General features: G+C 45.2%; 11 protein-coding genes across 14 annotated transcripts; 8 read left to right on the forward strand and 3 right to left on the reverse strand.

The window, feature by feature from the left end:
- Positions 1 to 4,182: 4,182 nt before the first annotated feature.
- On the forward strand, positions 4,183 to 6,504 carry LOC120454572 (sterol O-acyltransferase 1). The gene is made up of 2 exons (XM_039639971.2): positions 4,183 to 4,975; positions 5,385 to 6,504. Exons 1-2 carry the CDS (start codon positions 4,330 to 4,332, stop codon positions 6,413 to 6,415), a joined length of 1,677 nt encoding a protein of 558 aa, XP_039495905.1. The 5' UTR covers positions 4,183 to 4,329; the 3' UTR covers positions 6,416 to 6,504.
- On the reverse strand, positions 6,435 to 9,881 carry LOC120454576 (cyclin-dependent kinases regulatory subunit). The gene is made up of 3 exons (XM_039639976.2): positions 9,649 to 9,881; positions 6,983 to 7,058; positions 6,435 to 6,912 (listed from the first exon to the last, which is right to left on the reverse strand). Exons 2-3 carry the CDS (start codon positions 7,039 to 7,041, stop codon positions 6,681 to 6,683), a joined length of 291 nt encoding a protein of 96 aa, XP_039495910.1. The 5' UTR covers positions 7,042 to 7,058; positions 9,649 to 9,881; the 3' UTR covers positions 6,435 to 6,680.
- LOC120454575 (transmembrane protein 216) lies at positions 7,474 to 9,349 on the forward strand. The gene is made up of 3 exons (XM_039639975.2): positions 7,474 to 7,860; positions 8,192 to 8,638; positions 9,149 to 9,349. The coding sequence occupies exons 2-3, from the start codon at positions 8,422 to 8,424 to the stop codon at positions 9,340 to 9,342; spliced, it is 411 nt and encodes a 136-aa protein (XP_039495909.1). The 5' UTR covers positions 7,474 to 7,860; positions 8,192 to 8,421; the 3' UTR covers positions 9,343 to 9,349.
- On the forward strand, positions 9,533 to 11,764 carry LOC120454574. Of its 2 annotated transcripts, none has more exons than XM_039639974.2 (2): positions 9,533 to 9,683; positions 11,234 to 11,764. In XM_039639974.2, the coding sequence occupies exons 1-2, from the start codon at positions 9,542 to 9,544 to the stop codon at positions 11,425 to 11,427; spliced, it is 336 nt and encodes a 111-aa protein (XP_039495908.1). In that variant the 5' UTR covers positions 9,533 to 9,541; the 3' UTR covers positions 11,428 to 11,764. The 2 variants fall into 2 exon arrangements, with proteins under 2 accessions (XP_039495908.1, XP_039495907.1); XM_039639973.2 differs by lacking the exon at positions 9,533 to 9,683 and adding an exon at positions 10,283 to 11,004.
- A 1,073-nt stretch (positions 11,765 to 12,837) lies between these two features.
- LOC120454573 lies at positions 12,838 to 14,356 on the forward strand. Its single transcript, XM_039639972.2, has 2 exons — positions 12,838 to 13,030; positions 13,089 to 14,356. Exons 1-2 carry the CDS (start codon positions 13,009 to 13,011, stop codon positions 14,225 to 14,227), a joined length of 1,161 nt encoding a protein of 386 aa, XP_039495906.1. The 5' UTR covers positions 12,838 to 13,008; the 3' UTR covers positions 14,228 to 14,356.
- A 150-nt stretch (positions 14,357 to 14,506) lies between these two features.
- LOC120453267 (transcription factor Ouib) lies at positions 14,507 to 16,930 on the forward strand. Its single transcript, XM_039637894.2, has 4 exons — positions 14,507 to 14,684; positions 14,755 to 15,272; positions 15,459 to 15,707; positions 15,773 to 16,930. The coding sequence occupies exons 1-4, from the start codon at positions 14,565 to 14,567 to the stop codon at positions 16,005 to 16,007; spliced, it is 1,122 nt and encodes a 373-aa protein (XP_039493828.1). The 5' UTR covers positions 14,507 to 14,564; the 3' UTR covers positions 16,008 to 16,930.
- Positions 16,930 to 18,059, forward strand: LOC120453268 (transcription factor Ouib). Of its 2 annotated transcripts, none has more exons than XM_039637896.2 (3): positions 16,930 to 17,139; positions 17,236 to 17,627; positions 17,685 to 18,059. In XM_039637896.2, the coding sequence occupies exons 1-3, from the start codon at positions 16,930 to 16,932 to the stop codon at positions 18,037 to 18,039; spliced, it is 957 nt and encodes a 318-aa protein (XP_039493830.1). In that variant the 3' UTR covers positions 18,040 to 18,059. The 2 variants fall into 2 exon arrangements, with proteins under 2 accessions (XP_039493830.1, XP_039493829.1); XM_039637895.2 differs by having other exon boundaries at positions 16,930 to 17,127; positions 17,188 to 17,627.
- A 204-nt stretch (positions 18,060 to 18,263) lies between these two features.
- On the forward strand, positions 18,264 to 19,799 carry LOC120453446 (transcription factor Ouib). The gene is made up of 4 exons (XM_039638154.2): positions 18,264 to 18,478; positions 18,536 to 19,083; positions 19,152 to 19,397; positions 19,451 to 19,799. The coding sequence occupies exons 1-4, from the start codon at positions 18,359 to 18,361 to the stop codon at positions 19,731 to 19,733; spliced, it is 1,197 nt and encodes a 398-aa protein (XP_039494088.1). The 5' UTR covers positions 18,264 to 18,358; the 3' UTR covers positions 19,734 to 19,799.
- LOC120453447 (transcription factor Ouib) lies at positions 19,770 to 21,090 on the reverse strand. Its single transcript, XM_039638155.1, has 4 exons — positions 20,900 to 21,090; positions 20,284 to 20,840; positions 19,986 to 20,231; positions 19,770 to 19,928 (listed from the first exon to the last, which is right to left on the reverse strand). The coding sequence occupies exons 1-4, from the start codon at positions 21,017 to 21,019 to the stop codon at positions 19,817 to 19,819; spliced, it is 1,035 nt and encodes a 344-aa protein (XP_039494089.1). The 5' UTR covers positions 21,020 to 21,090; the 3' UTR covers positions 19,770 to 19,816.
- Positions 21,091 to 21,153: 63 nt separating this feature from the next.
- Positions 21,154 to 22,886, reverse strand: LOC120453355 (transcription factor Ouib). The gene is made up of 4 exons (XM_039638028.1): positions 22,649 to 22,886; positions 21,877 to 22,580; positions 21,574 to 21,819; positions 21,154 to 21,470 (listed from the first exon to the last, which is right to left on the reverse strand). Exons 1-4 carry the CDS (start codon positions 22,787 to 22,789, stop codon positions 21,305 to 21,307), a joined length of 1,257 nt encoding a protein of 418 aa, XP_039493962.1. The 5' UTR covers positions 22,790 to 22,886; the 3' UTR covers positions 21,154 to 21,304.
- A 400-nt stretch (positions 22,887 to 23,286) lies between these two features.
- Positions 23,287 to 27,084, forward strand: LOC120451326 (VPS35 endosomal protein sorting factor-like). 2 transcript variants are annotated; one of them, XM_039634899.1, is made up of 12 exons: positions 23,287 to 23,374; positions 23,441 to 23,531; positions 23,595 to 23,708; positions 23,766 to 23,940; positions 24,000 to 24,655; positions 24,716 to 24,882; positions 24,941 to 25,223; positions 25,279 to 25,589; positions 25,652 to 25,983; positions 26,042 to 26,350; positions 26,408 to 26,676; positions 26,741 to 27,084. In XM_039634899.1, exons 1-12 carry the CDS (start codon positions 23,304 to 23,306, stop codon positions 26,846 to 26,848), a joined length of 2,886 nt encoding a protein of 961 aa, XP_039490833.1. In that variant the 5' UTR covers positions 23,287 to 23,303; the 3' UTR covers positions 26,849 to 27,084. The 2 variants fall into 2 exon arrangements, with proteins under 2 accessions (XP_039490833.1, XP_039490835.1); XM_039634901.1 differs by having other exon boundaries at positions 23,769 to 23,940.
- Positions 27,085 to 27,092: the final 8 nt, after the last annotated feature.

The raw sequence follows: 27,092 nt of genomic DNA on the forward strand, positions 1-27,092 counted from the left end.
TTCCATCCGCTTTCCCTCCGATTTTCCCCGCCAGTTGACATCGTTGGCGACATTACATATTGCTAAGAGTTCTTTCTTCTCCACCGATTCTCACCGCCTTTCCTTCTGTCCCTTTTTTCCGGCCAAAACCAATTTCAAGCATATTTTTATGAGTCCTGTGTGCTGGCGGTGGGGTCAACAAAAGTCCATTTCGGCTGGCAGGCGCAGCAGCTTTAGTTTATTTTGCAAACGTGTGCCACCGGCCACGCCCCCGTTCGTTCGAACGCCCCCAGGAGCCGAGAACGATGCGAAGCCATGTGTTAGACGCTAATAACGTGGCTGGCCAAAAGGCGGCAGGAAATGGCCAGAGTCCAGCATGGAATCCTGCAGAGGGTTCGGCTGGTTCTGGTTTTGGATTCCGGTTCTCTGTTCGCTTCCATATGGTCGGATTCCCTTGGTCTGGACGTGAGGCTAATGAAGCTGCGAGGAAGTGTTCCGGCGGGATTGGCTAGTGCATTACCAACGGGCAGGTAACTATCTTTGGATCATGGAATATAGCAAGATTTATATTTGATTGGAAAGTTAGCTACTTAGGTAATATTTTCTAACAGTTACCAGGTTTTATTGGGCCAATATTTAAAAACAAATACATTTCTGTGACAGTTATACTTCTTTATAACATGGTATACTTACATATATGTATGTATCTTTATAATGTATAAACTTTGTTGAATTACCACATATAAACGGAAATACAAAATGTAAAACAAAATATATGTTTAATATCTCGGTAAAGTAATTATTTACCCATTTTAAATTCCTACATTCAAGTCAATACTTTTGTATCTACGCTTCATTCAATACTTTTCTTCTATTCCCCATGTTCATTGACTCAGCTAAACTTTCTTTAATATATTTCAAAACCCTATAAATCATAGACATTAGTGTTTCCTTTAAAACTATTCGTGTATGTACATATGTATATTTATCGGCATGGCTTCTATGGATGTTACATCCGCTGAAACTCTAATCATGGCTCATGGCATCATCGCTGTTAATTTCACTGCGTTTTATGTGCCTTTTTGCCAAATTAAAAAAATGCGCCATTTCTAATTTGTGTGTGCTTTTTGCGTTGTTGCTGTTTTGTTGTTGTTTTCATTTTGGGACACACAAAACGGTGCGCCTATAAACCAACAATACAACGACAAATAACGGAAATGACAAAACCTGCACACACACTCGCATATGCGCACACCACCCACAATCCACCGCCCACTTTGGCCGCCCCATTTTTCCACATGCCCAAAAATATGCAACATTTTTTATATGTTTCTGCTTCACAAAACTTTTGCGCAGGCAGGATCATAAAATTTTTTCTGCTGCTGCTGTCACTTTTTTCCTCCTTTATTGTTGCTGTTGTTGGCCCGCTTTTGGTTTGTGGCCAGGCTTTTATGCTGCTCTCTATGTGTGTGTGTGTGTGGCAGTGTGTGTGAGTGCTTTTTATGACCCAATATGGCCGCCACAGAGCAGCGTACGTGTTTGCCTTCCCGTGTTCGTTCTCCGGTCTCCACTCTTCACTCTCCAACTTCCCACTATTTCATTGGGTCAGTGATGCCGCCGATCTATTCCAAAATGCCCATATATCATCCATAATGAGATGTTCACCTCCTCTCAACTAACTAACTAACATTTTCTATATACATTTTCTATATAAATTTATTCACAGCAAAATAAAAACATGAAAGTTTACCCTTGCTTCTACAAAAAGGTTCATGTTTTAAATATTGTGAAATATTTTTTAACAATCCAACATCTGAGGAAATCGCCGCAATGCCATCACTATTCCGAGTGCGGGTTTATGAATTATATAGATTTTTATGCGGTCGCATAATATTTTTGTTGCCTTTTTTGCTTCTCCCTCTTTTTTGTGTTGGCCCCAACTCCACGGTTTTGGCCTCCTTGGCCTCCGTGTTCTCCCTGGAACGGAATGGGGGGCAATAAAAATGTCTTTTTATGTGTACGCTTGTCTCCTAGCCCGGCCAAAGGATCTGGATCTGCCGCCCGTTCGGATGCTCCGTAATGGCCGCCTTTGGGCGGCATCTTTATGAATACGCTGCGACTTTGACTTCGACTTGGTCCTGTTGGTTCTTTTGGGTCGCTGTGCTTTACGAGTGCTGGTAGTGGAGCAGCTTTTATTATTCCTATTTTCATATATATTACACTCTCCGTTTTTGGCTGTTATTTTTTCGCTCTAGCCATCGCACTGGCTGCTGTTGTCATTTTTGCATTAATTTCATATTTGGTTTATGGTTGCGTGTGTGTGCGTTGAGTTTTTCTTGCCGCTGCTGTTTATTTCGCATAAATAATAAATATTTTTGGTTATTGCGTCTGCACAGTATTAATATTATTTCCAGCACACTCACACACTCACACACCCGCACACTCGCACACACACACCGCGTGCATCCTGCGAACCGCAGGACTTATGGCCGTGAGCTTTAATTTCGGCTCATTTTTCGCTATCAAAACACTATGTTTGCGCTCGTATTTGTTTTTATTCCACTCATCGGGACGCGCACATACAAATATACATATGCATATACTTACACTCTCGTAAATATTTGCAATTAAATATGCCGAAATTCACCGAAAATATACAAATACACACACACGCACATTTATCGCAATTTGGGCCATGATTTTGGTGCAGCAAAGCAATACGAGTATACCCATTTTGGTATACTTTTTTGGCTCTGAAAAATGCGCTAATTAAAAATTTCATAATTTACACACAAGACAAGTATTTGTTGAAAAATATTTGAGAACCATTTTTAATGATTCAATGCACTTACTGGAAGCACACAGCGAGAATATAAATTTTGTTTAATTATTGCATTTAGAAATCAGAAGTGAGTTTCAATCGTTAACATTCTGATCTCACCTCATGGTACATAACTTTAACTCTTTACTGAAATAATCTACTTTTGAAACATTCTTGTTGCGTAAGCGTAAGATAAGGATTATAATGAAAAATTAATTATAAGCCTTCAACGCTTAAGTGATTCATGCAATAACTATTTTTCAAGTCAAAACACCAAATACCCTCGGAAGTTTCTTGGCTTCGGTGCTCTTGGGAAATGCCTCAAGTACTCTGTCCTTATAAACCAAGCATTACCCCGACTTTTTCCGTAAGTACATCACGATTACAGGTGCGCTTAGCCGCAAAGTGATTACAAAACTTGCTTATCTTGGTAGTTTATTAGCTGCTATCAATGAAACCTATGAACTTTGTTGGAGATATCTCCGTACAAACAAACTTTATGGATTTAAACTTATAACACCACGCTATATTGCAAGAACAAAGTGTTCATTTAATTATAGTAATAATAAAATGTATTATATATATAATATAATAATAAAATCTAATATGCAGTACATTTTTCTCCTAATCAAGAACCAGTTGCTAGTGCATTTCTTAAGGGGGGGTTTGAGCGAGGCTCCACTGTGCTGCACCCCAATCGGGTCAGCATCATGTAAACAAATCGGGTGCAAGTGCACTCGCATTCGTCTCCTGGGAATGGGAATCAGAAGCCACCACGAGGCCAATGGACAGCGCTTATCGCACTTGTGGCGTAGAATAGGCTGATTAAAGTGCCGTTGACAGCTAGTCAGTCGGCCGTCTTGCTCAAAGTGCGAGTTATTAGTCCAAATGTATTTCAATTACAATTGTAGCGCACTTAAACTTAGCATTAGGGAACTCGAGACCCGGCCCAGTGTCGCGGGCGTTTCGAAGTGGAGCTCGATCCCACAAGAAGAGTGTGACTAAGAGAACTGAGAACTAAAGCTAAGAGAATTGAAAGCAGGGAGGTAGTCTTAGTGTTCATGCTAAGTACGTAGAACTTAACTCAAAAATACTATTATTTTAGAGAATAAATTATAATGACTCTGTTAAAACACCATCTAAGCAATTTAAGAATATATAATAGGATATATAGTATATGAGAAATTTAGAAAAAATTGTATAATTAAAGTTGTTATACTTTGAACAATTAGGAATAGTCAAAAATTTAATTTAATGTTTTTGCTTGATTATTAATTTATTAGGTTAGTAATTTATTTTAATATTTACTTGACCCCCTTTAGCGCCGCCCCTGTCTGCTAAGTCAGCAAGCGCCGTTATCGCCGCGGATTTGAAAACAACACAGCCGGGCCAGCGACGCGTACATTGTGCAAACTGACGTCCCCGGGGGCAGTCGCTGCTGTAAGATCCACCAGCTGGATAGGATTAACACCGAAAGCAAAGGAACAGTTTCAGAATCAGACACACAGCCCAACATTTGAGAAACAGTCATGGCCGCGGAAAGGGTGGAGAAACGAGGCGAGGAGGAGGCGCAGACCAGGTTGCCCGATCTCAGCTTTGTGCACGACAAGCTGCAGAAGTTCCAGTCCAAGATGCTGAGCGACTTCGAGCAGCGCCTGTCCTGCATGGTGGAGGATGTGCTGCAGGATCTGCGACAGCGGGAGCTGCGTGCCCACGAGTTCCCCAACTTCGAGAAATCCGATCGGAAGAGCACCTGGCATAATCGCGTGACCAACCAAGCGCCAGCAGACGTCAGTGACGCCCCAAATGGCCATGCAAATGGCACTCAACCAAGGCCACCGCTCCAAAGCGAAACATCCGTCCGCAAGCGACGACAACTGCCCGAAAAAGTGTTTGTTGCCCGGGAATCGTACCTCACCGCACTGCTGCAGGTGGAGCACATGCGCACCATCTACCACATCTTCTACATTATTCTGGTCATGTTCCTGCTGAACGTGATCTGCTACGATTACTTTGTGGATGGCCGCTTCGATCTGGGACTGGGCACCTTCCGTGGCGGACTGCGCCGGCTGCACTGGGTGCTGGGCGTTTGGCTGCTGGAGCATGTCTTCGTCCTGGCGCTCTACTTCGCCTTCCGCGGATGGGCATTGGTCAGGCACAGGCTGAAACCGCACAGTAAGTGGGCTGGTTCAATTATCGTTAAATAATTAGGTTAAGTTATGGTCACTAAGAGGATGAGTCGTCGTTAAAGAGTCTAATGATCATTTATGATACCATATTGCTTTATTAAAGTGCAGGTAGTTAAACGCTAATAACATAAGCCTTTTGTTGAGCCACTTGACCAGCAAATTGTGACGACATCGCTCTTAACAAAGGAAATTCACTTCACAATTCACCAAGTTACTCATCTCGGTTGAATTGTACAACGTTTATTTGCGCATTTGCTCTGATTGTTAAAAAATGCGCTTTCCATTAAGCTTAATAACTAAGAATAAAGCGATAAATGTAGGAATATAATAGTACTATCAATTGAAGGACCTTATTTCTAGAAACATAATTTCTAATCTGTTTTCCCATCCTGCAGGTTCCCTCCAGCGCTTTTGGTCGCACAGCTGCCTCATCCTGTACATCAGCTCCCAGCTGGTCTTCTGTTTCGTGTCGACGTCGCTGTGCCTCAAGTTCAACCTGCCCTTCGTGAGTGCGTGCGTCCTGTTGCTCGAGAGCACGCGACTGCTGATGAAGATGCACGCCTTTGTGCGGTATAATGCAGAGCGGGTTCTGAACGGCAAGGCCAAGAAGGAAGATGCGCAGGAGGAGAAGGAGGCCAGTGGGCGACCCTTTGTGCCGCCGCTGAGCTGCTACACGTACTTCCTCTTTGCACCCACGCTTATCTACCGAGACAGCTACCCGCGCACCTCCCACATCCGCTGGAAGTTCGCCCTGAACCGCCTCTTGGAGGTGGTGGCCATAGCCTTCCTGTACGCGTTTATCCATGAGCGACACATCCACGAGCACTTCGGACAGTACGGCCTGGAACCAATGGGACCCTCCCAGCTGATCCTCAAGCTGTTCGGCATGATGCTGCCCTGCGCTGTGATCTTCCTGTGCGGCTTCTACCTAATCCTGCACTCGTGGCTGAACTTCACGTCGGAGCTGCTCCGCTTCGGCGATCGAATGTTCTACAAGGATTGGTGGACGTCGCACACGTACGATGGCTACTACAGAAACTGGAATGTCGTCGTGCACGACTGGCTGTACGAGTACGTGTACAAGGATATGTACACTCATGTGTTCCGAGGTTCCAAAGTAGGCGCCTCGCTGGCAGTGTTTATGATCTCAGCTGTGGTCCATGAGCAGGTGCTCGGCTTCGCCCTGCAAATGTTCTTCCCAGTGATGTTCTTCTTATTTGGTGTCGTAGGTGTTGCCTTGGTATTCCTGATGCGGAGTGCTCCCAAAGTGATGGGCAACATCTTTCTGTGGTTCTCTCTGATCCTGGGAAACGCTACGCTGATCTCACTATACGCCATGGAGCATTACGCTCTAAAGAACTGCAGCCTGAGCAACCAAAGCTGGACGGATCGCCTGCTGCCGGCGGCATGGCGCTGCTACAATTAGTCAATTAATTAATCACTACTTTTAAACTGTCTGTACACAGGGCGTACGCTTCGATTTGTATTTTAGGTAAATAAACTTAATGAAATTAACAGAAACGATGTCTTCAGCTCGTTTCGTGTCTTTGAACTTTCCAGCTGAACTGCTCCCTAAAGCTATGGTTTGTAATTTTACATCAGATTTTCTGATGCTAACTTATAAAATAATGCGTGAGCATTGGTGAGTGCGTCCTTGGAAGAGCGATCCTTGGCGATATAAAATTCCCGGCCTAACCACACAGATTCGCTATGGCCTGAGCTGCATTGGCGGCTGCCACCTGTGGAGCGTCCTCAGCCGGAATGCGTTTGCGTCGGAATAGAATCACATGCGGCTCTGGCGCGTGGACCATGTAGTGCACCCAGCCGGGACTCTGCTGCACGCCCAGGTTGCGCCACTCCGTCTCGGTCATCAGATGAGCCTTCGGCACATGTTTGGCCAAATCGGGTGGCAGGATAACATGCCTGCAGGGAGGGAAAGCGGGTTAGTTGTAAACAAACGGTTGACGGGTGCTGAAACGCGCGTCGCACTTACCTGTATTCAAACTTGTCGTCGAAGTACTTCTCCGAGTATTGAATTTGATCGGCCGGCATTGCGAAACGCAAGGAAACTTGAGGTAAATAAAACAATTTAACCAAAATAGGTCAATAAAATCAGATAGAGATGCCGGAACTATTAATCGATTTTAAATACGACTGCTATGGCTGCAGCTATCGAATATAAAGTTATCGTTTGGTTGCCAGCTGTGCAATTTAACAGCACCTTTGGCGGCTAATTCAAATATGCTATTTTTAAACCCTTCAATTGATTACGTTCTAACTGACTTTAATGTATATTTAGAAATGTACGTTCTTTTTGCGTAATATTATTTGTTCGTGTGTTGCCAATTAAAAAAAAGTTATGTACTTGGAGCTTCTATAATAATTGGTAACATATTTAGCGAATGAGAAAACTCAATGGGATAATAATTAATTTCCAGTGTGACCGGAACATGCAGGCTCTCATATTTTCCAATTGGAATCGACAATTTCTCCGTTAGTGGTCCATGGCCACACTTGTGCATGTGCGTTAGAGCGCGGGGAGAGGTTCCTTTCCTCCTGGGCAGAGTTTTTTATATAAGCCCCTCTATGTGCCACTCGTCTCTCGCCAACAAACCAACAACAACAACCAGGCAGGCCAGCGGGCAACAACAACGCACACGCGTATAAATAAACGTGAACGCATGTACTTAATATTAGCATAGAGTTGTCGCCTGCGTGCATTGCATATACATAACATAACATCCATACACTCCCATGACAACGGGAGTTCATCCAGAAGGAGGGCAACAACAGTAACGGCGGAGCAGCCAGAGGAAGAGGAAGAGCAGAGGCGAAGGAGAACGAAAACAAGAAGAAGAAGCAGTGGAAGAGGTAAGGATGACAAGTAAATACAGTCAAACTTCCATAAGTAAAAATGTCATTACTACTGCAATCAAAAGAATCCTTTAGTGACGACGAAAGTGGATTCTAGAACCTAAAAGTACTTTTGTACATATATGTACTCCCCATTGTCGCTAAATGAAATTACCGTTAAATTGGTAATGACCTAAAATGGCGGTCAATCTTATGCTAGTAAATAATTACATATGTATATTCATATGTATATGCACCTATAAAATTCGATTGATTTACGCTAGTTGAGGAAGTTTGACTGTATATATGCATATATACAAGCAGACCGCAATTAGCCAAACTTGTTCAGTCCAACAGGCACCACTCACCACAGACCGCCCAAAAGGTCCCAATGCTGGCGTAAAGAAGCCGAAACACCTGCTGCTGCCAGTGGAAAAGCGGGAGGACCTGCTCCAAACTGCCCAGGTGACATCCAACCGGTTAGAGGCGACGCACCTGCCGCCTTGAGGAACTGGGTGCTACGCAGAAGGACACGGATACGGCAACGGTCACGGACTCGATTCCGCAGTAGCGGCCACCATGAACGCCAGCCTCATCTATGAGATACTTATGTATCTTAACTCGTTCTACTTTGGCATGTACGCCGCCTTCGAAGTGGGCGTGGGCGTTCTAAAGGCCATCAATCTCAACTACGGCGAGAACGCATTGTCCCGGGAGGCCAGCATCCTGCTCTCACTGTGCATCATCGAGACCGTGCGCATTGTCTTCGGCCGGAAGAGCAGTCTAAGCGATCGTGGTGAGTACTACTTACCACACTGGCATTGTAAGGGTGGCAGCGATGATGACTTGGCGAAATTATTTGTTTGCCCGGCCACCGTATCCCCTGCCCATTTTATGCCATCCCCCTGCCACCGCGGTTATAACCCATAAACGTTTGGGCGTACATATGTATATGTATGTAGCCCACACGGCGTATGCGTAATTATGGTCATCATCCCGGATGAAAATACGCGTTTCGTGGTGGCAGGGGAAAGGCGCCCTTCTGGCACATTAAGCAATATGCAAAGGAAATCTATCAAAGCGAATCATCAAAATGAGTTATTGGAAAAGTAATTGGGACTGTAAATATTATCGCAATGCGTTGTGTTGGATAAACATAAAATGATTAGTATTATAGTTTAAAACACTGAATCATTTTCAATCGAATAAACCGAATTAATCAAATGAATTATAAACAAATTAGATGGATTATACGATTTTCCGTGCATCTGTAGCTAACATTTTCCTTGTTTTTCTCTCTTTGCAGGCTGGCAAGCAACCGCATCCGTAATATTAACACTGCCCAGTCTTGCTATTGTTATCTACTTGTGTTGTTTTCAAACCTTTGTTCTCAAACTCGAAATTATTCTGAGTGCCTTAATGATCACCCTACAAGGTGCTGAACTAGTCTACGCCAGCATATTCATTTGTACAATGTGTCGCCCCGTCACATACACCTAGCAGTTGATTAGCTGCGTTGCCGCCGCCACGTCAACGACCAAGATCGAGATCAAGACCAAGCCAGCACTAACACTCCCACCTGGAGGAGATGGAGAAGAAGCATCCACAGCCGAGCGACGACTACGACGAAGACGATACACTTTCCTTTGGCACTTTCACATCAAGCGATTCGCCAAGGCCTCAAAACTAAGCCACTTCAATGCAGACTAAGCCGCTGCACACAAAAACCAAACAAAAAACTACACTAGACCGCCTCGGGATCCACGCTATATCCGATATTGAAGCAAACTGCGTAGCGAAACATACCCAATGGGTGGCAGCTGGGGAGGATTTTCAACAAGGTACGTGGACCTTTATCAAATTATATAATCCGCACAGATCATTCGCGCCCGCGGAAATCACAACTCAACGAAACACGACGCGTCCGATTCTATCAAAAGCAAAGATGCATTTAATTTGCATTTCTTGGTTGCATTCTTTTGTCCGGCCTTTGTGGCGTTGCCTCCCTGCTGGCGCATTTGCTTCTCGTACCCGCTCGGTTCTGGTATTTTTATACGGCTCTGATGGTCTAAAATTATATGCGAACTGCATGGCTCGTGCAACACTGCTGCTGTCCCCTAGGTGCAATGTACACTTCTAATTTGAATGTAATATACACGGCCCACTGCGGCCACGTTGGCCTGGCTGTAATGGCCAGATGAGAGGGCTGTTTATTGTCAACGAGCTCTCCGTTCGGTCTTGGCTGGGCAACATGCCCTGTACGATTTTCAGGAGAGAGCTTCAGCAGACATCAGCGAGACAGAATGAATATAACGCTTTATAAGTTCTTTTTATTATACGAATTTGAAATAACATTTAAACGCCACGGATGCGTGGCTTTTATACACCCAAACCTGCCCTGCACTCCAAGGTAACCATTTAATGGCAGTTCTGTGCTCTGGGAAATACTCCACCTAGGGAGTCTTAATTAGTGTTCTTTCCTAATAGCCTAGTGCTGACCAGTGAAATCATTCGCACCCACATTTCTAGGCAGGCTATCAGCCGGTCAATGCTGACCCAAACACCGAACAGAGAAAACAAATAAAAAAAAAGGCGACAACGACCAGCAGCACATTATTCAAATAAACAGCACATTTCGCAGCGACAAACCGTGAGACCGCCGTACCGATGGCGATGGCGATGCCGCAGCCGCAGGCGCTGCATTGGCCAAGCGAGCAGCACGGCAGGTTCGCGTTATTATTATGGTCAGTCTATAAATACAGTGCCCAACGTGAGCAACGCAGCCGTGTGAGCGATCCGGGAGATCAATTCGGTCCAATTTGCCAGACAATTTGTAGACATCAAGAGGAAGGAAACAGGAGGAAAAGTAGAACCAGCAGAGGAGGAGGTGCTAAGCCGGCAGAAAGATGCCGCCCAAGCGTCCGCCACCGCTCGTGCCGAAGAAGCCCAATCCCAGCATGAACTACGAGGTGTTGATCTACCTCAACTCGTTCTACTTCGGCATGTTCGCCTGTTGCGAGATGGCCATGGGCCTCCTGAAGGCCATCAATCTCAGCTACACGGGACATACTCTGGCCCTGGACACGGGGGTGATGATTAGCTTCATTGTCTTCGAGACGATCCGATTGATAATGGGGCGCATGAGTTCGCTGGCCGATCGAGGTAAAGACTCCCGCCCGCTTGCTGGTCTAATTATAGGATGCTAAAACAATAGCATCACCCTCAATAGCGTTATCAAGCGTTTAGTTTATCAAACTGAACCACTAAACTTAAAAACCCCAATAATGAGCTCATTATCATGTTTATATTAGATTATCTTATTATAGTAGGATAGTATTTTTTTCTTTAAGAATCCTCCAATCTAATCGACACTCTTTGCTTTCGCTTACAGGCTGGTCTGCCATACTGTCGGTCTTCATGACAGCCCCCTGCTTCGTGGGCGTCTCCTATCTGCTGCTGTTGCAGACCTACCGACTGCGCCTGGAGTACTGCCTGTGCACGCTGCAGATCGCCCTTTACCTGACCGAGGTGTGGTATGCCATCGTCTTCGTTTTCTCGCTGTGTCGTCCAGTAACTTATGATTAGCCACATAGACAGAAACACCAGCCAACTAGCAGCAAATATACATGCGAAAGTTTAGCAATCTACACGATCGAGAAAGGATATTGTGCAGTGTAATGAAATGTAATCTAGCTGATTAGCAGTAGGCAGCTGAATTGCTCATGGCCGAGAAGAAAACCAAACAGAAAGAAAACAAAACAAAACAAAACACATATGTAGCATATTAATAATTATGTATAGTAAGGTTTATGATAACATACACACACTCTTATATACATATATTAAACGGTTTTATATACAAAAATTGTTAACATTTAAGCATCAATTGGAACCAATATAAGACAACAAGCAAAACCTAAAACTTGAATAATTTTCACAATTTTAAGATGACAATTTTTTTGTAAAAAAATATCGAAAAGCAGCCGAAAAACAAATTTAATGTGTGGAAATAATAATTTATAATAGTTCGCAGATAGCTCGAATCTTAAAAACAATTGTAAAAAATCTGTAGAATATCTCACAAAATCTAGTCAAAATCAGAATGAGAATCATGAACCAGTTGGCCGAAAGGGCATTCAAATAATTCATTACCACTAAGAGAAGCGTTTAATATTTCATACCAATATTTAAAAGAAGGACAAAGCCACGCATCATGAAGCCCAGTTAAAAGTCTAGACCATGTGTGTACTTTAATGAAACTACTTTATATAAAACTAGCAAATAGCGTAAATAACATGTTCAAGACGGTACTAAAAACAAACCAAACCCAAGCGGGCAAACGTTTACAAAGAAAGCGAAAAACAAATTAGCTAAATCATATTCAACATTGATAGAGTGTTAACAACTAGGCGACAACCCTCCATTTTGGTGCCGCAATATCCTTGCGAAACACTTCTTCTCCCAATCTGCCTATTGGCAACTCAAAACACCCAATAAATCACGCTCAATTATCCCCGCCTGAACCGAGGAACCGAAAAACAGAGGATTGCAGCTCCTCCAATGCTAGTCACTAATGTCCACAAACATTGTCTAAGCTACACCGAAGATTGTGTATAATTCGTAAGAACTTTGTGTGGTTTCATAGCAAAATAACGCACAAACCGCTCACCAAAACTCGCCACAGTCCACAAATCTCATGCTTTTAAAACGAAAGAACAAAGAAGAAACAATTTTACTGAAAGCAAACAGCTAGAAGCTGAAAGAAAACCAAAGCCACAATCCTATGTTGAATAATTTACCTGTATAATATTTATGTAATTTCGTTAAACGCAAAATGTTAACATACTTTTAAAGCGCGTGTAAAACGGATAGTTAATAAACAAAACAACAACAGAATTTAAAAAAACCTATACACTCGATGCAAATGAATATTAAAGATCGAAACAAAGAACCAACATCTGTTATTAGTAGGCCGTGGGTTCAGTAAGATCTTTTCGAGTATGATAGGTGTATTTTATTTCGTGCCTCCAAAATTTCAGATATTCAGCTACACACAGACAGGTCTCCCAAATTAGTAAGCTCTATAAATTCAAAACCAGAACTGCTGCAGGCCAGTGGCAAATTCGAAGATCGGGCAAAGTTGATTGTCAGCGGAAAGTAATCGCCATGGATAGAAACCACAAGTCGGGTGAGTCAACCGAATGTAGCATCCTTAAGCCGTTAAACCCATGTGTTTCCTTCTCCAGAAGAGACCTTTGGACGCTCCATGTCCAGTAGCAGTCGCCGCGTCATGTGGAAGCTCAACGAGGAGGAGGAGACCTTCGACTCCTTGGTCAACTATCGACGCCTTACCTCGCGCAGCCTGAACCGAAGTCAGGCGACCGATGTGCCCACCAAGAGACGCACGGCCTCAGAAAGTTGGCACCTGCCAGCGCAAGAGGTTGAAACAAAGAGCGCCAGCACCGGCGAAAGCGAATTGGGCAAAAAGTCAGTTAGCCTACGGGAATCGACCTGGAATGTTAATCAGTCATCGGCCACCTCGCTGCCGGAGCCCAAGGAGATCAGCTCCAAAGAGCAGGCGATCATCTACTGGCGGCGTCTTTTCGACGGAATCCACAAGCGTCAGCGTGGCGCAATGAAAGCTGCAGCAACACAGCCCGAGGATCCGACAGATATCGTGCTGACGACCAAGCCAAGTCTGGCATTGCGCTACAAGCCCTCCCACGAGTCGCTCAAGAACAAGCGGAGCAAGGACCTGGCTACCGAACGCTGCCCGAGCACTTCCCAGGGATCAACATCCTGCAAACTGGTAGCGGACCTCAAGATGGAGTCGTTCAGCCTGCCGCCGCAGCAGATGTGTGTGGTGCGCGAGGTGGAGCCTCGGTTTGGCCAGCGTCGGCGCATGTCGTTGGCTAACGACACGGACTCATGCTACTCCGGCGAGCTGGAGGTACCCAAAAACAGTCCCGTCCAGCACCAACACCGGGAGGCGGGACCCTATTCGCGCAGCGAACTGATCAGCGTCCATGTCTCGGCGCCCACAACTCGGCGGAGCACATCGCCAATAAGGCGCAGCACTGCGGCGAGCAAGGTGGCCGCCGGGACGAAGGGCGGTTCATCACCAGCAGCACCAGGGGGCACCAAGTGTCCCAGTGTCAGCAGCGGTAGTGCAGGTACCAGCCAGCTGCCCACTTTCCGCCAGCGGCAGCATGAGCTCCATCGCTATCGCGTTAAGATCGAGCAACGGCGCCTTGATCTCCTAGAGCTCAAGATAGCCCGCGAGCGCGAGGAGGCGCTGCACAACGAGGTGTTGTTCCACAAGGAGCTGCAGATCAAGGAGAACATTATGAAGGCGTACGAGGACAACGACTGCTCGAACGCCTAGGACTTTCTTTAATCCTACCTCTTATTCGGCCCAAAATTCATTAAGGTTTCCTACAGTTCGCAATGGCCCTGGCCTCAGTAGTTCAAAGCACTCAGTCAAATAAAACCGAAACTCATTTAGACATCCCAATCTATGTTTCTTATTAACTACTTGACAAAGAAAAATTTCTACAAAATGTTCCAACAAATTCTTGTTGGAATTCCCCCACCTTGGCGCGCAACTTCGAATTAAATGTCCTTGTGCGTTTACAACACTGGCCGTGTGTGCGTTTCGCTGTGAATGGACATTAGCCCAAAACCAACTCTTTTATTTTATTTGTTTAAACCAAAAACGTGAAATGTTAATAAATGTGTGCCGACTTTGCGGCAGGAGCCGGCTGTGCCCCAAAGCCGTGGCGCTCTTCAAGCCCGGCAGACAGGATGTTCTACGCCGCATCCAACTTATAACCGGAATTCATGTGAGTTGAGAAATCAAAATGGATCGCGCAATTTACATATTTATGAGCACTTCCTTTTTTTATTATGCAGCTTCAGCAGATTCCCAATGCTCCGGATATGGTGTGCTTCTGCTGCCAAACCGATCTCCATTCGGCCATGATTTTCCGGAGGCAGTGCATCCTGCAGCAGAAGAAATGGGTGCCCCTACAGCAAGGTGATGAAGTGGGGGCCAACGAGGAGGAGAAGGTAGCACCCAATGATCCCTCACCCAAGAAGAAAACGAACCAGCGGCGGAAGGGGCGAGCCAGGGTGCCACTGGAAAAAGTGGATATTGTCGTAAAGAACGAGAATAAAGCTTCAGCGGATGCACCAGTTGGTGATGACGAATTTGATCAGCCGGTGGAGATCTCCAATGAGCCGGAGGCTACGGATAGCGATGTTAAGCTGGAGGAAGTCGATCTTCCAGATGAGTATGGCTTGGAGTCGGATCACGAGTTGCCCAATGTCCAAATCCACCAGTGCGCCACCTGTGGCATTATCAAAAACAATAAGTCATCCCTGGACAGGCACCAGTTTGAACACTCCGGACTAAGGCCCTTTCCCTGCCAGTAAGTGCAACTCGAAGATAATATACACTTACCTGTGTATATGTACATATATAGGTTGTAACCATCTTCTTTATTATCTAACTTCTTGGTATCTCGTCCGCTATCATGAATCCGATCAGCAAACATTGTACATACATATGTAAATTCATTTTCTCTGTATGCACATTAAGAATCTGACTTTTTCAGGGAGTGTCCAAAGACCTTTCTAGCAGCGAGTGAGCTGAAGGCCCACAATCTCACCCACCACACCGTGGAGCCCCCGTTCGCCTGTCGCTACTGCGATCGTCGCTACTTCTCCGTGGTGGGCAGGAAGAAGCACGAGCGTGTCCACACCAACGAGCGGCCCTTTGTGTGCGAGCAGTGCGGCAAGGCGTTCACCAGGACCTGCATCCTGAAGGCCCACATGGCGTCCCACCAAGTTGTGAGGAAGTATAGGTACTTGATGAAATCAAAGCATTCTCCTTAAGAAACATTCTTTTATCATATGACTTCCTTTTCAGTTGCGATGTCTGCGATCGTTGGTTCAGCCTGAAGAAACACCTGGCCACCCACTACATCTCCAATACCCACAAGCGCAATGCTGAAGCCATCACATCTTCTTCGGAATACATGTCCATGCTCAGTTATGAATCCGATGAAACCTGGTCCCAAGCCACCTCACTGACCCCACTGACTATTTCCATTGACGAAGATCTGGTGCAGACGCAGTTCGACATTTTGTGCCAGGAAGCTTAATTCAGCTCAAGCTGCCATATGATTTATCAATATACCAAAAACAAAAAACATATTTAGGTAAGAGCTAATCCACAAAGACTTAACAGCAGCTAAAACCTCAAAAGACAATATCAAGTATGGGTCTAAAAATATGGATCAAATTTGGAAATTCCTTTAAACCCAGCAACAGTAAGACAGCTTCGGAAAATATATAGCTTTTTATAGTTCGTAGTTTTTCAAATCACCTCTCAATGGCCATGTTTTTAAGACTTTTTGCTATTTTTTGCATAATTTACATGTGCATTGCAATTGGTCGAGTGCTTCCTTAATATCACAAAAGTGCCTATATTGTCTTTTAGAGACATAAATATATATACACACATACTTATTGGGCTAAAAAGCTATTTTTACTGAGAAAATCTCAAAAAATCTTATAAAATTATACAAGGTAATCTCAAAAATTATATTACAGTTATTAAACTTTTACAGTGGTCTTCCAAAAATCGTGACTAACGAATTATTGGTAAATTTCATATTTAAACCAAAAGTACTAACACTAAAGTGGTAGTTATTTAAGATATATTCAAACATCAGGTGTTAACCCAAACGGTACAAAAACGAACAAACATTTTAAAATGAAAACTTTTTCTGAATACATATGACACATTTTTACGTGGTCTATGTGGATTTATCAAAACAATAATATAAAGTTATCTGCTTTGTTTTTAAAAGTTGAACTTGCACATCCTTATCTTGCAGATGTTACTTATTTGAAGTATAATACGCATAAGTTCAGTTTATTGATTTCATTAACATTATTTACACCTATTATTAAGTTTTAACTTTGTAGGCAGTTTCTGTTTTATCAGACTGCTCCAGTTGCTAACAGATCAATACTTATTCAAATAAAGATTCGAGCTTTACGAAATTCCATCTGCCTTGAATGCATAATTTATATCGTTTTTCTCCGAATGAAATCACCACACAATTGCCTGTCTATCAGTCGAGTTTAGTGATCGAGATGCTGAACAACGTCTGTAGAGTCTGCGGAAGGCAGAAGATTTGCGAGAAGAGCCTGAATCTCTTCGATTTGGCCAACCGAAAGTATCTAAAGCACTTGCACATGATAACCGGACTGCGGGTGAGTGGAAAGGTGGCTCAAATCGGTGAGATATAATATCAGTACCTATGTGTATACCAGTTGTTGGAGCTGAACGATGTTCCCGGTTTCATGTGCCTTTGCTGTCAGTCGGAACTCAGATCGGCATTGGCATTCCGCAAACTCTGCATCAAGACCCAACGTAAATGGCTGGCCATCGATGACGACTCTGCGTCGGATGAAGAAGATACCAAGGCCAAATCGCAGCTGAAATCGGATAAATGCGTGCTGGTCGAAGAAACGTTTCAGGTACTGATTGAAGAGGAGTCCACGGACAACAGTCTGATTCGAGATACGGAAGCGGAGCAAGAGGAAGCTGAAATGGATGAGAAGTGGGCACCTTCCCGAAAGGTTCTCAAAGTATCAACCAAACTGAAAGACAAAATCTACATATGCGAGCTGTGCGGAACCCATGCCACATCGAAATCCGTTTTCCAACGCCACATGAGGAAACACACAGGCGAACGACCCTTTGGCTGCAAGTAAGCCTCGCCCACAGATTACAATTGTAGATTGGCATGCTAATTACGCACCTTTAGGGATTGTAAAGCCAGGTTTCTCTCCTCTGGTGAACTACGTGCCCACCACCGTGTCCACACCGGTGAGCAACCGTTTGCCTGTCGCTTCTGCGAGAAGAGGTATGTCAGCTACATGGGCCGCCTGATCCACGAGAGGACTCACACCAACGATCGACCCTATGTCTGCGAAGAGTGTGGCAAGAAGTTCACCACAGCCTACGTCCTGAGGAACCACATGGTCATCCACACGGGCGAGCGCAATTTCCGGTGCGAGCCATGCGATCGCTCCTTCCAGAGAAAGGCGCACCTAATCACGCACTCTCGTTCCATGATGCACCTCCAAAAGGTGAAGAGTCAGAAGAGCAGTGGCAAGTGATCTTGAAGAATAAATTGGCCCCAGCTATTGAATTACTGAGACTAATCTAACATTAAGTGATATAGTAAATATCTTTACTAAATCTAAATGAAATAAATGGGTAATTCTTTTAAGGGTAACTATCTAACTTTGTATAACCAGTTTGATTTAAATTAGTAGCAGCCGTTACTATTTAGTGGTCTTATTAGACGCCAGTGCTGCATAACGTCCCAGGTGGAACACAAAGTACACTGCTTCGTGGCAAATGGCAAATCAGTTTTGGTTGGCTGTCTTGTTTACAATTAGAAATTAACCAATTAGTTTCGAGTAACCTGGTAAAATGCTGCAAAATGTGTGCCGCGTGTGCGCCAGCAGCACGGACAACTCGAAGTCATTGAAACTGTTTAACAATGGTGCCCGGAAAGTGCTGCAACAAATCAATTTGCTCACCGGTGTTCTGGTAAGCCAACGGAATAAAATAATTTCTTCAATTAAAATGTTATATCTAATATGGCAGCTGCAATGTGAACCCGATTTGCCCGACTGGATGTGTGCAACCTGCCAGGCGGATCTGAATAGCGCCATATCCTTCCGCGATCGCTGCCTGAGCAGCCAGAAGATTTTCGAGGAGTCGGTGGTCAGGAGCGAAGAAGCCACATCCCGCTCCTCAGTTCGTCGCAGTGTCCGCTCCCAAAGGCAGCGGCATGAAGACGCCGCTCCAAAGACGCCAGCCAGTCCGCTGGAGGTAATGATTAAGCTGGAGAGTCTGAGCAATGGCGACGAGGAGGACGACGGCATCGATCACCTGGACTCATGCAACGAAGCTGACATGGAGTTGGCCATCAAAGCGATGTCCAGCTCTTCCGAGGATGATGGACCCACCTCACCGGTCAGGTTGAAAAGAACCCGGCGTCGGGGCCTTAAGAAAGGCGGGAAAAGTGAAAATCGTCCCAAGGTTACGCTTCCCGTGTTCTTTTGCGATCAGTGCGGCAACAACATTACGGGAAAGTCCTCCTTCGACCGTCACCTGCGCAAACACAGCGGCATTAGGCCCTTTCAGTGCGAGTAAGCAAGCATTTAGCTATACAATTGTTTGATCTGATGATTAAATGTGTAACTTTGCACCCATGCAGACTCTGCCCCGCCCGCTTCCTCTCCTCTGGTGAGCTGAAAGGACACCAAGTGATGCATACTGGAGATCGCAAGTTCCAGTGTCGATACTGTGACCGCACCTACGTCAACTACAGTGGTCGCCTGCGTCACGAGCGGACCCACACAAATGATCGACCCTTCATTTGTGCGCAGTGTGGCAAGAGCTTTACCAATTCGTACATACTCAAGAACCACATGCTCATCCATACGGGCGAGCGCCTGTTCAGGCTAGTAAACTAAACTTGCTAATGTCAACGATCACTTAGCGTATGCTTTACAGATGTGAGCTGTGCCATCGATCCTTTGCGCGACCCACCCACTTGAAGACTCATTTCCGCTCCAATACTCACAAGCACAACGTGGAGAAATCAAAGGCAGACGCGGGTGTAGTTCAGCTGTCACCATCCCAGTCAGCGGATCAGGTTAAATTCGTGACGGAAAAGGCAGAACCGGTGGCGGATGCCTTTACGATAGAAGTGCCTCTGCCCGCGGAACAGGTGCAAGATGAGTCTTTGGGCCTGGCAGCCCTGGAAACATCCACTCTGATGTACAGTACAAACTAGACCTTAATGAGTTCACCTCAACCTTTTAACGCCAAATATAGTTCACACTTTGTTTATTCCCTACGACATTTTGGTAAAAATAGTTATTTGTTGTACGCAACTGTCGCTTTCTGCATGTTTCGTCTGTGAGCATTTGAACGATAATGGGTAGTAAGGTGCGTATCGCGACTGAATGACTTATCGCACAGGTCGCACCTGCAAAAGGAGAAACTTATTAGATACGTGTAGGTAATGTTTTGATTTCCCGCATACTTAAAAGCCTTTTCGCCGGTATGCACGAGCATGTGGTTCTTAAGAATATAGGATGTTGTGAAGGCATTGTTGCACTCCTTGCAGACAAAGGGCCGTTCGTTCGTGTGAGTCCGCTCGTGCTTCAATCGAGTGCTGTAGTCCGAGAAGCTGCGGGAACAGTGTCTGCACTTAAAGGGTTTCTCCCCGGTGTGCCTGCGAACGTGGCGCTTTAGTTCCGCCGGCGTGCAAAACCGATCCTCACAGAATCTTAAACGAAGGGTACAAATTAGGGCCAACTTCAAGTAGAATAGCCACTTACTCGCATCCAAACTCCTTGACGCCGCGATGTCGCTTACAGTGCAGTATAAATGCAATGCGTCCTTTTATGTGATTTCCGCACTCCTCGCAAACGTAGGTGCCATTGGAGTCGCAGGGTTTCCGACGTTTTCTTCTTTTCTTGGGATTCTCAGAGCCTGATTTGAGGTCCTGCTTTTCATCTACTTCCGGATCGCTTTCGTAAATGAGGTAATCCACTTCACTGAAACCAATATCGTCATCATTATTGGGCTCGTCCTCGTGGATTTCAGATTCACTAAGAATGTCTTCCAATTTAAAACCGGAGCTTTGCATGGGTTCATCATCGAGATCGTCCAACCGCTCAATTTCTATGCTAATTTGTGACGCTTCCAAGTGCTCCTCCCGCTCAAAGCCGCTTTTGGGAGATTCCTGGCAGATTTTAAAGAACTCTTCATCATCCAGGGAATGAAGCAGCTCCCTCTGGACTTCCAAGCAGCGTTCCCGAAAGGATATGGCTTGTTGCACACAAGTTTGGCAGGAGGCACATAATCGATTTGGCAACGTATTACAGTTCTTTAACTTTAAAACAAAATCTTTGGTAAGTTCAAGATGCTGTTTACACATTAACATGCTCTCACCGCAGCGCCAGTTAGTAGTTTAATGTGTTCCAGTGTGGTTTGATTGCGCTTTTCAAATATATTCAATGATCTCTCGGCATTTGTGCGCTTTCCACAAGTGCGACACACTTTCGCTTCCATTTTTTAGCCGCTAAAACAATTGAAATAGAATGCCTTCGAATTTGTTGTAAACAATGCTACTTTCGTTTCGATCAGCTGTTTGGTTTTGCCATTCGCATGGAAGCAAAATCACGAACGAAATGAATATTCAGTACTTGGGATTTGAAGCTTGGATTTATTATTCAAGATTAAGTTCTACATATTACAAATGGTTTTGTTTATTCTTTGCAGAAATGCTCCTTGGCTGTGCGCCATTGTCGTTCTAGCATCGCCTGTAATTGCTATGTATATATAAATGGGCCAGATTTAGATGTGCAGGCTATCCTCCTCCTCCTCCTTGAGTTCCCTCTTCTGCTCCTGCTCAAGGACCTGCTTCATCTCGGCCTTCTCCAGGTGCCGCTTGTGTACGCCAGACCGGAAGTGGGTGCTCAGGTGGGTGGGCAGCATGAAGGACTTGTCGCACAGCTCGCACCTGGAAAGGAAGATTCAGCATTAGATCGGTTTTTAAACATATTAGTGACTGTACTAGTATTAAAAGTTTATGGTAACTAATAATATAATTTCGTATATCGTACCTGTAGGCCCGCTCGCCGGAATGTATCAGCATATGGTTCTTAAGGATGTAGCCGGTGGTGAAGGCCTTGCCGCATGTGCCACAGACGTAGGGCCGCTCATTGGTGTGGGTTCGCTCATGCTTTACACGGGTGGTGTAGTCGGTGAAGCACCGTCCACAGTACTGACATGCAAACGGGCGCTCCCCGGTGTGCTTGCGCATGTGGCGTTTTAGCTCGGATGTTGTGCAGAAGCGCGACTGACAGAGTCTGTGGATAAATCCATTTAGTCTCAATGCATCCAATAAAAAATAGAAAAATACTCACTCGCAGCCAAATTGCTTGTCCCCACGATGGCGACGACAGTGGAGTTCGAAGGCCATGCGTCCCTTTATGTGATTGCCGCACTGTTCGCAGATGTAGACTCCTCCAGTGCCACGACGACGCGGATCATCCGAACGGACCTTCGGTTTCGGCGGCAGACTACACTTCTTGACCACAATGTTTTCATGCTCGTACTCATCATCCAGCACGTTGTCAAGAACGGCCACCTCATCATCCGAATCGTAGACGTAGGCGTCGTTGACATCGCCTACAATGAGCTCGGTGTCTTCGTCCAGCTCCAACGTTTGCTGCTGCTCTTCGTCTTCGGCCATGATGGACTCATAGTCGGCCTCCTCAATCAAGGAGGCTGCGTCGTCCTCGCCGACGTGTCCTTCAGCCACCTCGTAATAGGTATTATCGTACTCCACCTTGGCATCGTCGATCTCTTCCTTAGGCTCCTCCATGACTATTTCCTGATAAGTGGCATAAACCTCGTCATCGTCGGGCGGCTTCACCGTCTGAACAATATCCTCGCCCATGACAGCCGCCCGGTAGAATGCGGAGATGCCCTGGCGCTGCTCATCCGTCAGTCCGATGAGTAGCTCCCGCTGGGCGGCGATGCAGCGCTCCCTCAGCTTAATGGCGGAAGCCAGTTCCATGCTGCAGCACTCACAGATCTGATCCGGCAGGCAACCGTAGTTCTCCAGCTAAGGAAAGCACCAAAAAATTACGCTTTAACTACATAGATGCCATGAAGGTGCAGTGGAAAATTTACCCGAAGGCCTGTGAGCGCCTCAATGTTGTCGATCATCTTTGTGTTGCTCCGCTCGAATATCTTCGGCGATCGCTTGTTGCTTGCGTACTTTGCGCATACGCGGCAGGTGCTCTTTAGGTGTTTCAGCGCCGATTTCGACATTTTTTCATTCGCAATCCGAAATGAAATCGCTTTTAAGATAATTGTGAACACAAAAAATAAACGCGTCGCTTGTCAACTGCATTTGCCATTCACCCGTTGTTTCGATGTTACTATTTGTCAATCGCCCCGAAACAGCACATGTTCAGTGGCGTAGGCAAAAGGGTTTTCTGATGCCAAAATTTCTGTATTTCTTCGGAAAATAATTGTTTTGTTCACTTCAGTAGTTCATATCGTTGATAATTTCCACTATACTTACTGTAATTTGCATATTTATTATAGAAACTATCTTTAGACTATATTCTACTCTTCTTAAAAATACTTATTAAGTAATTAGTAAATGTTATATGTTATATATTACCTATGTAAATTTATATATTATAATTCATTTAACCGCTCATTTAACCGCTATTGAGCGGTAAGCAACAAAAAATGTACCATAAATTGAGCTCCAAAGAGAAATCCGTGGAACAAGTACAGTTTCTTCGAAGAGATGCATCCCTCACGGAGTACGCCCATGCCATGTTGCCGAACAGCTGTCAGGAATGCCGACAACAACAACCACGACGCTATGGCGAACTTGGAATGGTAATTTATTTATTTTCCTTCGTAAATAAACAAATAAACGTTCATAAATATTGCACCCGACTGCAGGGTGTGCGTGCCGCGATGGTACGAAGTCCGGAAGAACCGCCTGGCTGGCCAGACCACGCTGGAGCATCCTCTAAAGCAGCAGACGGTGACGGTAAGTAAATGATACAACGCCCTAATCTCTAAGTGTTTCAAATGGAGGCACAATCTTCACCAGGTGGTGGACAGCAATCCCTTGAGCAGAGCTCTGGAGGGCACAGATCCGCTATCGCAGTTTGCACGCCAAGATGATGAGCTCAACGATCCTCTCAGTCAAATGGTCAGCGTGTTCGTAAGTAGAGTGGTGCACCGGCCAGGAACATGACTAAGCTTTTCACACTCTGATCAGCAGGATCTCAAATCAAAGCGTCGCGAACGGGACCGAACGGAGCCCGAGGACAACACACTGCAGTGGAGCAGCCGACGACTTGGCATCCTCAATCGCTTTACCACCAACGAGAAGCTATCGCTGTCCACCAGCTTTCTGGTTGCATCTGGTAGCCTGGACGGCGGCACCGAAAGCAGTAAGTTCTGGGGTGGGAATTTGTTTGTCCGTTGATAACTCTTAATCACAATCGCGTAGTCAAAGCACAAACAGTTGTGGCCGACAAGACAAAGTTTCGCTTGGAGCAGTTAGATCACTTCGACGATGGCAGCATGCGGCACATGATGGATCTCACTCAGCAGGAGTACATTCAGCGATTTGAGCAGCTCAAGCAGGAGCTTATCCAGTCCTGGCACAACGATCAGCGAGTAAAGGCTCTGAAGATTGCCATACAGTGTGCCAAGATGCTGGCTGACACCACTGTGCTGCAATTCTATCCCAGTCAGTATGTTCTCATCACTGATATACTGGATGTTTTTGGAAAACTGGTATACGATCGACTGCGTGCTAAGGCCTCTGGAGAACCCGCAGCCTCGGCGGCCTCCTTAGAGCGGGAACGAGAAGCTGCCCGGGATACGTGCCAGAATTGGTTTTACAAGATTGCCTCGATTCGGGAGTTGCTGCCGCGTCTTTACTTGGAGCTCTCAATATTCAAGTGCTACGAATTCCTGTCATCCTCTCGCGAGGAGTATGAGCGAATACTGCAACGTTTAACCCATCAATTAAGGGGTATAGCTGATCCCCTGGTCTCGACCTATGCCCGCTGCTACCTTGTGCGCATGGGCGTGACCCTAACGCCCAGTAAGACTTACATAAGGGAGAACTTTAGCGATCTGTTCCTCATATATCCTCAGGTGAGAACGAGGAATATTAAACAAATGAATACTATTTCTACAAAATAAATGCTTTTAAAGATCTTTCGCTTTGTGGCCCGCTTCAATCTACATCCGGAAATCGTCACCGCCAGCTCCTACCTACAGCTATATGCCCCAGCCTTTGACTACATGCTTCTCTGCCTAGTTCACAAAAGCGAACTGCACACGCAGGATATTCTCAATGAGAGCAAGCAGTTGAAAAACAAGTAAGTACTTTTCTTTCAGCAGTTTAACAGAAATAATTCGTATTGCATTTATTTACAGCGGTGCTATTCTGATGTCTATACTAAGTTCCTTCAAATCAGAGTTCATTGCCACGAATGCATTAGAATTTATAGAGCTCATTAATGCTTCCGAAACGCCCGGAATCTCCAAGTCACAGTTACTGCGCTCGCTGGGAAGCTGCGTAAGCAGCTGCGCTCCTCTGCAGGAGCAGCGGGTAACTTTCCTAAAGGTTGCTTTCGAGACGATCAACAAGCTGACTGATCCTAATGAGTATATAAACTGTGTGGAAACATGGGCCGTTTTTGTGTCGCAGTATTTTACGGTCAGTTATGTTTATATATGTATTGTAATCAATGATGCTTACATCTTTAAATTAGGTACACGAGGTAAACAGATTGCTCGGAGAACTGAATGCGCGAATGTGTCTTGGCAAAGCCTATGAAAAGCACTATTCCCAATTGCAAAACATTCTTAGCCGGATAATGCAGAACTATCGCAGCATTGAGCTGCTGCTGATACAGCCCCACTTTCTGCCCTACTTGGATCTCTTCCAAAAGGAGTCGGTGCGTGTCGAGGTATGCAAAAACATTCTCAGTTTCTACAAACAGAATAGCGAGCAATATACCTGCGACGCCGTGGTAACGAACGCATTGATGTATCTCGGAAAGATCCTGAACGATTCAGTGAAGTTAGTGCTGCAATAAGGGCAAAGTAATATTTTATAATCTCATTAAACAACTATTTATTCAGTGCTTTGTCCGTGGATGATGAACGTCGCCAGATATCTCAGCTCATCAATGTGTTTATTCACAAAGTTCACTTTGGAAACGACTTGGAGCAGCAACTAAGTTTTTATGTAGAAGTTCGGGGCACGTTCAGCAATCTGGATGCAGTCTACGTAACATTGGTGCATGCGGCCTGCAAGCTGGCCACCCGAAACCGTTCGAAGTCAACGGGTTTCGTTAAGGCCTGCATCGCCTACTGCTTCATTACCATTCCCAGCATTGAAGCTGTTCAGCAGCAAATGAATTTGTACTTGCTATGCGGACAGCTGGCTCTACAGCATCTCTGTCTGGGGCAAGGCTAGTATAAAATCAATTTTGTTTGACTTTTTTATATAAATTTACTTCTCAACAACAGCTGATGCTTGCTTTGAGGCCGCATTGCAATTGGTTAATGAGCTGCCCGCAGCCACGGTGGACTTCGATGGCAAGCCCCGCAGCTTAGAGCCTTTCCTTGTCTCGTATATGTGTAATATCCTGGCCACATTGATCGTGGTACCTGATAGTCCGGAACAGGGCGTCCTCTATTTTCTTCGCCTTCTGCTAGAAGTGGTTGGCAGACATAAATTCAAAGCGGACAGCTCAGCGCCTAGTATCATCTATCTACATTCCCTCGATATGCTCTATGTGCAAAGTCTGGAAAGGTTTCCCTATCATATAAAAGGAGGTAGGCCTAAGGACTACAATTTGTATGTCGTTATCGCTGACTAATGCTTGCTTTTAGTGGTGTCCAATGACGATTTGTACGGCCACGATCCCAAATTCTTGCAGGAGGTAAACAATATGTGTGCTCAGGTTGTTGATGCCATCCTTATGCAGCTCAAATCATTGGGAGTAGCGCAGCAGCAAAGATCGCAAGCGGAGCTAGCCCTGGAACTTTTTCTACGGATTGTGAGGTACGCTGACCTGGAGAGGGAAACTATCGCTCAATTGGCAGTCAATCTGTGGCTCCTAGCCAACAAGGCGCAATCACAATTGGATGTGAAAACCTTAGTAAGTGCCAGTATATTTATCACCCATGTCGCATTTATTTATAAGGTTTGTTTATCTTTCGTAGCCCCAAACTCTGCGCAGTGTAGAGATCATATATAAACAAATAAAGGATGTATCAATCACAAGAGCTCAGGCTATTGCCAAATTGCTCCTGCGCATGCGCAGCAGCTGAGAATCGAGCTTGTAAATCCTATGGCTATTTGCTGAGATTATATATTCTTATGTGCATGAATCTTTTACGGATTCGTTGCCCGGTTGTCCTGGGTTTTTGCTAATTTATCCTTGACGCGGAACCGATCAATTTTGTATTCAATTTCTGTGCAATTACCAGTATGTTGTAACGTTTAAAGACATAATTAAAATATTACCTGTAATGTCGAGATGGTTTTACACAGGTAATAAAACGAATATATAGT

This window comes from Drosophila santomea, chromosome 3R (genome assembly GCF_016746245.2).
Source record: "Drosophila santomea strain STO CAGO 1482 chromosome 3R, Prin_Dsan_1.1, whole genome shotgun sequence".
Lineage (NCBI taxonomy): Eukaryota > Metazoa > Arthropoda > Insecta > Diptera > Drosophilidae > Drosophila > Drosophila santomea.